Source organism: Anas acuta, chromosome 2 (genome assembly GCF_963932015.1).
Source record: "Anas acuta chromosome 2, bAnaAcu1.1, whole genome shotgun sequence".
Classification (NCBI taxonomy): domain Eukaryota; kingdom Metazoa; phylum Chordata; class Aves; order Anseriformes; family Anatidae; genus Anas; species Anas acuta.
This window is the reverse complement of record NC_088980.1, coordinates 19,591,832-19,603,846: the sequence shown is the minus strand read 5'-3', so window position 1 is coordinate 19,603,846 and position 12,015 is coordinate 19,591,832. Positions and strand designations below refer to the sequence as shown.

Here is a 12,015-nt window from a genome sequence, read left to right as displayed (position 1 = left end):
TTTCTATGATGCCCATAATTAAGCAACATTTACAGGTAACTGAACAGCATGTGCTGTGGGACTTCTGAAAAGTTTTTTTACACCAAATGCACAAATAGAAAAACTGCAAGCTGAAAATTTTGTTGGTAGCTTTGCGTAGAGGTATGCAGATGTACTGTACGGTATGTACTGCATTAGGCACTCAGTCTAGTGAGATGTTTCTGAATGCCATCATTACAGGTAACGTTAAATGATTGTGACCTAAAAGGACATGAACTCAAACTTGAAAGCAAGAAAAATCGTGAAGCCTAATGCTATTAGCCTCTGGTTGTTTGAGCATTTTGGCTGAATAGGTAGCAGCATAGAATTTAAATAAGTATTCATATTGCATTAGTATTGATGAGGTGTTACAGGTGATCTCCTTTTACAAACAAATGTAACTAGACTTTTACAAAAAAAAAATTCTTATATAAAAAATTCTTATATGAAGTTACATGCAGAATTCAGCAGTTCTTACCGTAGAGTCTCCGTTGAGTAACACAGAACTTATTTGTATGCTTTTTATCATGTTAAGTATTTTCTTTTTGGTAGACCTGCTATATTTGTGATGAGCAAGGCAGAGAAAGTAAAGCAGCCTCTGGTGCTTGCATGACGTGTAATAAACATGGATGCCGACAAGCTTTTCACGTAACGTGGTAAGTATATTTTATTATTTAACATCTCTGAAAGAGTTTTCTAGAAAGAATCAATTGTATACTGTGTAGTAAACTCTTTCTTTACTGTATTTATTTAGAATGTTTTTGAGTAAAGTAGCTCGTGTTGAAATACCCATCTCTTAGAATTTACTAACTATATGACAGTGGTAGCATATACATCTACACATTGCTGTGAGCTGCAAAAGCTGTCTGATGAGACACCCTTGTGTTGGATTAAGTACTCTGTGCTCTTGTGAACAAGGTTTAGTGTTTCTTGTTCTATGGTGTTTTTTTTCTGATGATGTTTTATAGGATACAGGAATGTGAAGACATTGCTTACCTGCTAGCTGATTTGATGTTTACTTTGGGTTAGGCAGTGGAAAGAATGTTGAAATATACATAAAAATGCAGTAAAGTGACTGCTGCTGGTATAGATTTCCAAGCATTTTAGGGTAATTCACTTCACTAGCTTTATCTAAATGGTACACATCCATCCTGAACTATTCATTTAGGTTTCATCTATAGCTGCTGGATAAAAACAGCCATGTCCATCTGATTCATTCTGCTTCAAGATACTGTGGATGGCAAGCATTCAGGAGATGGTTGTCTCACTTTATAGGTTTCTAAAAAGAGGATGGATAATAAGATGAAACCTCATGTAAAAGGAGACGAAGGGAATTCTACCCCAAAATTTCCAGGGGTTATTTGTTCTTTCAAGATCAGATGAAGCTATTTTATAATAGATAGCAGATTTACACAGGCTATCTGGGTACATTATCTATGAATTTACTCATCTGCTTTATGAGTGCCCCAGTATGCTTCATCATTTCTGTGTACTAGCTCAATCAGGGAAATGGTATTTGCACACCTACTTCAATGTGTTTTCTTCAGTGTAATCAAGAGATACTTTGAATGCCATGTGCAGATGAAGTTCTGATTTCTTTGCAACTCTGCACATCCTCATTTGCAGTCAGGGCCTCTCTGTGGTTGTGTTTTTTGATGTGTTCCCCCCTCAGTACTTGAGTATCTGGCAGGATGTTGAGGTCTTAATTCATAACCATCTAATCTCTCATTAAATGTCATCAGTGTCAAGTTTGGTTTTATGGTGACAATGGATTTTACTCCTGAAAACTTGTTTACCATGTAGAGAGGTTACATATGGATGTATCATCTACTGTCTTTTTTCCAAAATGATGTTATTAGTGAGTGTAAAAAGAACATGATAATTGTGTTCAAAATGAAAATATCATTCCTAATCTTAACATTTCTTAGGTTTTTATTGAGTTGTGAACAGGTATGTAACAAAATATCTAGCCAGAGAGTTTTATTACTGTGGATATTGAAAGGCTTCTCTAATGTTTATAACAGGGCAGGAAAATGTGAAAACTACAGAAAGGAGAGGTCCAGGGCAAGGTGTGTCAGTTTTGAGTTGACAAAACTAATGTCTGAAGAAGAATGAGCTTGAGCCCATCCATTTTTGTATAAGGAGCTTAGAATGGCAAATCATAGCTTAAAGAGATCCTGCTAAATGTTTTCTGTAGCTGGTATCTGCTGTAGGTGTGCATGTATTTAGTAGACAGGATCTCTGGCTTGCCCAAGAACGTAATGTGTAAATAAGGGGACAATGATTTTTAAAAGGAATGAAAATAAGCTTCTGTATATGTTGTTCTTTAGTTTAAATACTTCCTTGCATCATTTTGACTGTAACTTTGCATTATTATGCTAATTAAAGTGATGCAGAAAATGAAACTGAATATTTGTTTTTCAATATCGAAGTTGGCTTTGGTACAGAAAATAAATCAACATTACAAATGGTGCAAAGCAAATTTGATTTGAAAAATGTAGTAGAATGAGGTAATATTAACCCAGGGAAAGTGATATTATAAGTCATTTTCTTTTAAAAAAGAAATTAACCTGCCACAGTCTTTTAAACCAATAAAATAGGGTTTGATTTATTATGTCATTGAAGTTCTATTAAAAAAAAAAAAAAGTAATTTTCCTGGTAGAGCGTAGAAGGATATATGCAACTTTAGAAAAAAGTCTTCTTTGGATCCACCGTATAGGCTAGTTTTTTTTTAAACAAGCACAAACAAAATCATTAACAACAAAATCCTGTTCTTTCTGTAGATAATTTTGACTTGAATTTGAGCTAATAAGCAGCAAGCAGTTGACAAGGATTGGTTTATTTACTTGTGGGAGTAGCTGCATAATAAATGTAAATTCAAGCTATACATTTATGTGAGTAGCTTATAGACTTAGGAAAAAAGTATCGTGTCTAAATACAAACCACAACTTTTTCACTGGACTGCAAAATTGGGTAGGGTGCTGGCGTGCTGGTACAAGTCACTTAGGTTGAAATCTCTTCTATTAAATGCAGATACAAGTATCTGTACATTATCAGCTGTGATGCTTTGCTACAAGTTGATGTTTGATTTATTTTATTTTTAGTGCACAGTTTGCAGGACTTCTTTGTGAAGAAGAAGGCAATGGTGCAGATAACGTCCAATACTGTGGCTACTGTAAATACCATTTTAGTAAGCTGGTAAGTATTGGTTTCGTTCTGTTACTAAATGGCACTAACTTGTTTCACTCAGAATTGCCATTAACACTAGCAATAACATTTTCATGCATCTCAGAAAGTAGATTGGATTTTTCTAAAACAATGTTTTAATTGCCATTATAGAAGTGCTAGCTAGAAATGTTTTTGTAAGTGGTTACTTTTCTAAATAGGTGTTTTTTCCCCCTCTGCCAGAGATAGCATGCACAGTAGTTCTTAGGGTGTTTTCTAATATATACTAGTAGTAGATTTTTATACTTTAAAAGTATCTGATTTCCTTAAATTCCTGTAATGTTTTCCTTTGCTGTTTTTTTCAGTTGGCTTCTAGCAATTTAGTCCATTTTAGAACAATCTAGAAAATATTTTTTTTCCTTGCTGTCCTGTATATTGAAATATAAAGAAGGCCTCAATTTCTTTTTCCTTCTGTCACTCTATTTTTTCTGTTTTTCCTTTTGTGCTGTCTCCACTGTGTAGCCAGTGGATATTCCCTAAGTAGTAGTTCTCCAAAACACAACCTCAAGGAAGTGACTTGAGGTTTGATTACGGTTTGTTTAAAAACATTCTTCAGTTATTTCAGTAGATTCTTGAGCTACTTAGACCTCTTGAGCTTTTCATTTCACTTCTTAACACCAATTTAACCGTTCCAGATGTCTGTGTGTGTGTGTGTATGTGAAGGATGTATTTGTGAATATTGACCTATGAAAATTAAATATACATGTATAGACTTAAATTCATATGCAACTGTAAATATGGTTAAACATGTTGATTACTTGTGGAAAGAGTGGAATATTTGAGACTTCTGAACAAGTTGCAGTGAGGTAAAAACAGGGTCAGTGAGTCGTTTTAGATTTCTAGAAGATAACTTGGTGAGGTTAGCTCTGTGCTCTTGTGAATATTGATGAGTTTGCTTCATAATGAAGATAAGTCAGGGCTTTCCAGATCCTATCTAAGCTAAGACTTTTTTTAAAAATCTTGAGCGAGGTGTATAAAAAGAACAAAAAAGGTGTTTATTACTTAGCAGTGAAGGCAAACTCTTATTACACTATTTCGTGTTTGATTTGAATGTGCCAGTGCAGCTGTGATCGAAAAACACGTATGATTATTCAAACTGTAAGATTAATGAGCAAGACACAGCTTAATATTTGACATATAATTAGTTAACTTTCCATTATGAAACTGTAAGAGCAGTAAAGACTGGCAAGATCATGTTAGTGTTCTAGTGTTTCTTGAGGGATATTGTAACTGTTGATGCCTGGCAAATGCAGGTATTTATTATCTGTTACTGATGATGGTGGATGGGGTGTATCTACTGTACCACTGAAAACTTTGGAATAGCACTGACTTGAAATTCTTTATGATACCTCAGTTATGATACAATAATTTGCACGTTTTAGGCACTGGCTAACATGAAATATTTCTAGTCTCAGACTAAGCTCTCAAATGTTATGGAAATACAGGCAATTATGTGCACTGCCTGTAAATGCATACATAACCATAGCACCCTGCGGTTTTTGTAAACAATTTAAATGAAAATATTGCAGAGAGGTCACTTGAATGATAAATTATGAAGCCATAAAACAACTCTGTCAGATTATATTTTAGGCATGTAGCAGTGTTAGCACTGTGGCTTCAGGTGATACTCGTTTGAGCAGCAACTTTTCTATTTTTGAAAACCTTTGAACTTTTGTAAGGTGGTATATCTCATTTCTTTGTTGGAAGCATATTTTGCATAGGAGATCTAAAAATCAATATAAGGGTAGACTTAAGAATAGGATGTACAACGGGCAGTCCTGTTAATTGTACTCATGTTGGTTATTTCCTGGGTTTTCACTAACTGAGGTTTTTGTTTCTTCAAGTAGTAAGGCATTTTATCAGTTGAAATGCTTTATATTTTTTTATTTATTCAAATGATTCCTTTTCTATATCCATAAATATGTTTTCTCTTTTTAGAAAAAGAGCAAACGGGGATCTAATAGGTCATATGATCAAAGTTTAAGTGATTCTTCCTCTCACTCTCAGGATAAACATCATGAGAAGGAGAAAAAAGTAAGTGGATTTGTCGTTGCTAATTATGTGGCACATCTGCTTAATAGTAGCACTTTCTGATAAACATTTAAATAACTTTTGCTGAAAGGCATGAAGGAAATTTTGTTCCTGGAGCACTGAATAACACAGATGACAAGCTAGAGGTGCTAGGGTCCAATGAGGAAACATCTTCAGGCGCATTTGTACATGCTCCTTCATTTTCCTGTTTATTGTTTCAGTGTGCATCCCAAAACCAACATCTGTTGGGAAGGTTGTTTCCACACAGCTTCCTTTGATTTAGTTTTTCCATTAGAAATCTTTTTGTTTTAGTCTTTGTGACTAGGTGGGAAAGAAAAAAGGGAGTAGACATTTTAGGAAATGTATGGGCAGTGAGGTGCATCTAATTCATTATGTTTTTATCTGTTGCACCTCTTCTCGTATCAAAGAAGTGACATCTGTTTTTCACGCATCTTAGTGGTACTGGTGGTCATGCCTGCTGTCACAGCAGAATACTTTGTCAGTCACCTGGGAATCTTCTGGTGAGGGTGCAAAGACCATAGCTAATCACTAACTTCTTGTCAGTGGCAGATTCTTTCAATAATTTAAATTCATATTAAGAACAAATAAAATATGATGATTATTAGTTTAACACAAATTTGCATTGCATCTTTGTTTATCCTCCTTTCTGAGAATACATGCAAATCTGCTCACCTGCTTACATTCTTTACAGCTAACATAGTAGACTTTTCTGAGTATGGGTGGTCTTAATTATGTATTATTAAAAAGCATAACATGAAAATTTGAAATAAAAAATATACGTTGACCAAATATGTACTGTATGGAGGAGCTATATTTATAGTCACAAGAAATTTAATAACATATATCCGTCTTCAGGCCTAATTTACAACAAATTACATTTGTTTCCTCTGGATCGATGTTAATCTTCATTGTTCTGTGATAACCTTCTAAAAAGTGTCTTTAGGTCTGTTTAATAGTTTAGGTGAATATTTCTATTAGCATCTGGCAGTAAAGGAGTGTATGCGTTGTGATGTAGTTGTACCTCTAAATGTAACTTCATGACCAATAATAATAAAAGTATGTGGTTCTTGGCAATTTTTTCTTAGCAAAATGGAGTTAGAAGGAAATAGTTTTGAATTACAGATGACAATTACCTGCAAGTTAAAAACTTACTAATACTTGCTTTATTTATATTATAATACTTCTTCATTTGTTTTATCTTTTACCACTGTTGTATTGCTGGTCATGTTTTGTTAAAATACATGGCATGGGTTTTCCCTCGCATTGGCAAAACCTTAAAGTTGAATTTGAAGAAACAAAGTTGGTGTTGAGTGGAGGTACTATGCTTCTGATAACAAAATACCTGTAAATACCTGTATGCTTCTGATAACAAAATACCTGTAAAATTTTTCAGGAACACCTGGGGAGGTCTTTCTTACAGAGTGTGTTTGGCCAGTGTATCTGCTCTTTGTTCTGCTAACTGCTTGGCTTTTCCAGCACTGGGGTCTTCTAGAAATAGTTAATGGACTTTGCGTTGGCAAGTCCTGGCCTTTTGCTGCAGCTCTGAGAAGCTTTCCATAAATGAGATTAAATTTCTGGAATATCTATGAAAGGTAGAAGATTGCATGATCTGCAAGATCAAGTGAAGCAGTGCAGTTGGCATTACCCTTGAATTGACATTCAGAGGTTCTTATGGCATGTTACAGCATGTTCACTTAAGTTTAACTTGCTTTATATGTTGTGTAATGAGGCAGTGTTCTGTCACCAAGGCACCAATTGGTAGAAGTTGCAATTTGACTTATTCTATGGTTAAGGAATGATCTGTGCTTTGGAAAATACTGGTCTTTGCTCAGTGGAACAGCTATGGTATTGGGAGCTCATTCTCTTCGTAAAGTTGACTACCTTCTGCAAGTAATGTTTCATTTTGATGGATTTGATATACTGTATCTTGGAGGAGAAAAATTAGGGTGATTTTCCTTATTTCCTCTTCTGCAAATCCATTTGGAATCTCAATTGTTGTCATACTGGAGTAAATGTGTGTATCTTTTATTTTGTATAAAAGTTTTAAGGAGGGTGTTTTTCTTCTCCCATTAAGAGCACACAGATTTATTTGTACTTTTTCTTTCATATTTGTAGTTTGAAAATTTTCAGATCTGAGAAACTATCCATTGGTTGCATATAAAATTGCCATAAGAATAGTTGGGTCCGAAAATATCTGTGTGGGTAGCTGGCATTTTTGTAAATAAACTCTGAGTTGAAAGGATGTGTTTTTTTCATAATATGTATGAGTCTCTTCTGGGGACTGCTTATAAAATTGATGGCAACTATATAAGGGTATTATAATAATAAGAGTAAAACCCAAAAAGCTTGGAGATTATTTAACTGTTTTGAATAATTAGCTTAGTTGCTTCCTGATCAGTCTGCAGCACTAAAAATGGGTAGTTGCTATGGGAGAGAGGTTCTTCAGAAATGATTAGAGATGAAGCTCTTGGTAGTACATTGCTTGACATCCTGTTATAATATCCATTTTGTCAGTGCCCAGGTGTTTACCTCAGTTTTTTTTTTGGGAAAAACTTAGTCAACATGAGGCTGTGGAAGAACACCTTATTCCTGATGTTGCTGATAGCTTTATCTTTGGAAGGGAATGAAACAGGAATTTTAAATGTGTTTGGGATGCATCTCTGCATAAAAGAAATGCTTTATTGAAGTAACACATAAGAAGTGCTACATGAAAGTGGCAGAAGTGCCACTTACATGAAAATTAAACAAGTTTGCTGGCATTATATGTTTATGAATTCTAAAAAATGTTCTTTTTGCAGCTGAATTAAATAAAAGTCTGTTTGTACCAGAAGTGCTTTGGTCTGGGTAGATGAGAAAGGAAAAATTTTAAATTCTTTGCTGTGATAGGGTATTAGTCCTTGTAAACTATTAAAAAAAAAAATAATAATCCATGGATGGCAAAATTCTGAAACGCTTTTCTGAAGAAATTCTGCTTACAGGGATTTTCAGTTTCTTTAAAGTAAAGACAAGCTTTGTTTATTAGTTCTGACATGGCTGAGTGATGCAGGGAAGGACTTGAGAGAAGAGCATTAGCTGCTAGTTGTTTGTTTCTTTTGTAAAGCTCTTTCACTGTGGCTTTTGTGGGAGTTCTGAGAGGAATACCCAGTGTCAGAATTTTGAATAGATCTCTACTATAGTTTTTTTTTTTGTTTGTTTGTTTTTCTCCACACGCAGTGAACAAGAGCTGTGGTTTTATAAAGAAAAACCACTTTGCTACTCCAGATCTCTTTGTGACCTTTCAGGGATCAACCAAAATACATTCAGTTAAAAATAGCCATTACATACTTCAGGTATTATTAGATGTTAATTTTATTTATTTTCTTTATTATGTCTGTTATTATGACATTATTTAATTTCATCAACGGTTTCAAAAACTTTGAAGTAGACTATTTTTGAGAGATTGTGATTTTTTGATCTTGAAGTCCAGTGTGTTGGAGCATCCTTTGCTTAACTCCCTACTGGTGGAACTCTGCCACGATATAAGATAGAGGAGAGGCGCTTGGAACAACTGGGGTAAAAAGTAAGCTGAAGTTGGATGCAACTTGGATATTTCTTGCTTGAGAAAATCATGCAATGTAGTTTGTCTTAATTTGAAAACTAAATGACACCTGAACATTAAAAATTGGTCATTATAGGTCATAGGTCTGCTTGATTTTGATTCTGTTTGTTCAATATGTCTTTGTCTAAATAACAAGAGAAAGATACTTGAAATATCAAAGGAAAAATAGCTTGTTCTGAGTAAAGTTTTTGTACATTAGCCTTGAAGGGAAGTTTTGGGTGGCGTTTGTATTGCCAAGTTTTGAATCTGTTAATGACTGACAGTTAAAATTCTGACCCTTAGCACTGTATTGAAATGAGTTTTTGGAGTCTTTCAAGTAACTGTTTCAAGGACTGGTAGTTGGTAACAAGTTTTATGCCTAGAGCTGAATCGGTAGGTACTTGAATAATGTCAGCAGTACTGTTCCACCTCTTCCTGGAAACCACCCCGTGTCTATATCCTTTCACTGCTGTGACTGTAGCAGCACTGCCACTGCATTTAATTTTCCTGCTGTGGTTTATTCCGTATAAAATGATAGTTGAATGCTTTACCTAGGGCTGTTCGTGTCAGAACAAGATAAGTTAGGATTTGAACATGGGACGTGTGGACCATGGGCATCTTTCATTCTGGAATTGTTGTGGCCGTATCACTAAAAGCTTCCAGTCACTAGAAAGAGCCAAACGGGTCTTGTACTGGGGATTAGCAAGAGCTATACACAGCTTTTTATTGAAGACGTTAGTTGTGATGGTGACAGCCATGGATTTGCAAGCTTCAGGGATGGAAAGATGGTGCAGAAAATCCCGGAATAACAGTAGTACCAATATGAATACTCTGTGATAACACAACATTCAGATACATTGAAGTTATTTGAGGGAGTCAAAAATAGTGGTGAAAAAATGGTGATTTAGACATCCAGACGGTTTTACCTACAGGAATCACTAAGGGAGTTAGATTTGAAAATGTTAACTCCCTGGGAACTTGGGACAGCCAAAAGCAGTAGGGCTGGTGATTTCTGTGATGGAGAAGTGGGCAAAAATGGAATACTCCAAGGTCAGCCAAGCAGTTTTGTTTGAAGGGCCAAGCAGTGGTGCTTGCTGATAGTGTGCATGTGCTTTGGTAATTCCAGTCGTTAGTCTCCTGTTCTGCAGGCAGGTGAGCTGTATTCTGCTTCTGCTTCTTCATGGCTCTGGTACTGTCCATCTTAGACTTATTCACCAAAATAACCTAACTTACTAAAACAGCAGAAAACTATCCACTTTGATTTTTTTTTTTTTTCTTTTTGCTGCTATTGTAGAAGTTTGGGCTGGCACATAGAAGGTCTGAAAAACTACACAGCATGGGACAGGTGAGAGAGGGGCCAATATTTTTTTTTTGTAATGGGAAACTGTTAAATGCCAAACTTCAAAACATACTTTCATGATATGAAGTACTGTTGAAACATCTTTTGAGGAAATCGATGCATTCCAGAGACAAAAATGAATTGCAAATAAGTGTACTTACCTTTTAACAAATTAAATGATTCTTACATGTGGGAACATTATAAATGTATGCTGTTAGAGCAAAGCTGAAGTCATCCATTCCATCTATAATGAAAAAAGTGATCACTTGCTTAATTCAGTCTTCCTGGAGATTGAGGTCCAGCCTGGGAAACCTGGATGTGATAACACTTACTCTGTTGGTAACAGATTAGAGCTAAATAAAATGATACAAATATATTAACTTGATATTTTGATGAGATACTTTCATTTGGTAATCTGAAAGTATGTTAAAGAAAATGAGTGGACAAGTGCTGGTCTTTGGAGTAATGTGGATACTCCAAGGTGTGAATGAGCTTAACAGAACAAAAAATAAACAAAACACCAAAGAGCTGGAAAAATCTGTATTTGGGAAATCATATTATTTAATTGTCTTGTATATCTGGTCTTTGTAGAAGAAATAGACACCATTGAGATGTGCCTTGTTGCTGTTTTTTCTTTTTTTGTTCCCCCCCTCCCCCCCAAGAAGGCAACGAACAGGAGGTGCTGTAGAATTCCAGAAACCTTGGACCCCATTTGCTTTCTTACCTTGCATCATGTAGTTATTTTAATTAAGAAGGTATTACATAGTTTTGTAGGTAAGAAACAAAAGCCCCAAATGAGCTGCCCACTGGTAAATAGAGCTTTCTGATTAATCACAACGTATGAACTCTGAGTACTTTGTATTTTGTTTAGCTACATCATAAATCAGGGCTATTCGTCTTCTAGGACAAATAATACTACAGCTGCTTATGCAATGGCTGGCTGGCAATCAGACCTCATCTTTTTCTTACAGTACGAAAGGTTTCAGGAGCTGCCTGGACCTGGTCTGATGAGCTGCCTATTTGTGAACCAGGACTGAAGGTTGCTTTGCCAGTTCTGTAGCTGGTCCCATATTTATTAATGTTCCTTACAATTTTTTTCTGCAAACTCTTGTTTTTTACAGGATGTATTCTGTTCGGAATAATTGAACTCATGCCAGTTAATCTTTTTTTAAAAGAAGTTTTAGTATGTAAGGGGGACGCATGGGTTCTGCTTGCCCTCAGTGCTCCACTTACTAGCAGCCCTATTTTCAGTCCTTTTAACGTATATTTTCTGCTTTTTTTTTTTTTTTTTTTTTCCATCCAGTAGAGATTTGCTTTATGGTCAGACAGTTGCTGTCATTACTTTCTCTAGAATGGTGGCTTTCCATGTGGCTTTCAGGATAGATGTTTGTCTCAGGATCTGTGGCTGACCAGAGGCGGAGGTCTGACAGAAAGCTCAGTGAATTGCCATGAAGGACCGGCTGTTTGTCTCTTTTTTCTGATGGATGGAAAGATCATTGGTTTGTGTCCTTTGAGGCCAACTTGGTTGAAAGCTTTCATGTTGATTAGATACTGTGGGAGTTCATGTTCCTCTGTTATTCTTCCTGTGGATCCAGAAGCGGATCTCGCTGTACTTTGTGTGCGTCTTTAGGGTGAGACAAGGGTGCAACTGCAAGGGCTCACCCTGTTGGGAGCTACGTCTCTTCCTCTCAGCAGGTTGCAGAAACTCTTATTCTTATCTTTGTAAAATCTGGGCCTTCGTTTCAAAGGTTTTCCTGCAGTGAAATTTGCCCTGCTTCTTTGATGTTATTTGCATCTGGAGTCA

The 12,015-nt window shown here is 35.7% G+C and overlaps 1 protein-coding gene across 9 annotated transcripts in view; it reads left to right on the top strand.

Annotated features, from left to right (window-relative positions):
• The window catches only part of MLLT10 (MLLT10 histone lysine methyltransferase DOT1L cofactor), a 126,649-nt gene that overhangs the window by 46,603 nt on the left and 68,031 nt on the right, over positions 1–12,015 (top strand). For 5 of the 9 annotated variants that reach the window (XM_068673768.1, XM_068673762.1, XM_068673761.1 and 2 more), the window contains 4 exons: positions 571–674; positions 3,123–3,216; positions 5,182–5,277; positions 10,167–10,217. In XM_068673768.1, coding sequence (XP_068529869.1) covers positions 571–674; positions 3,123–3,216; positions 5,182–5,277; positions 10,167–10,217 — 345 coding nt within the window. The remainder of the gene's footprint in view (positions 1–570; positions 675–3,122; positions 3,217–5,181; positions 5,278–10,166; positions 10,218–12,015) is intronic. The other 4 variants (XM_068673764.1, XM_068673770.1, XM_068673765.1 and 1 more) reach the window with 3 other exon arrangements.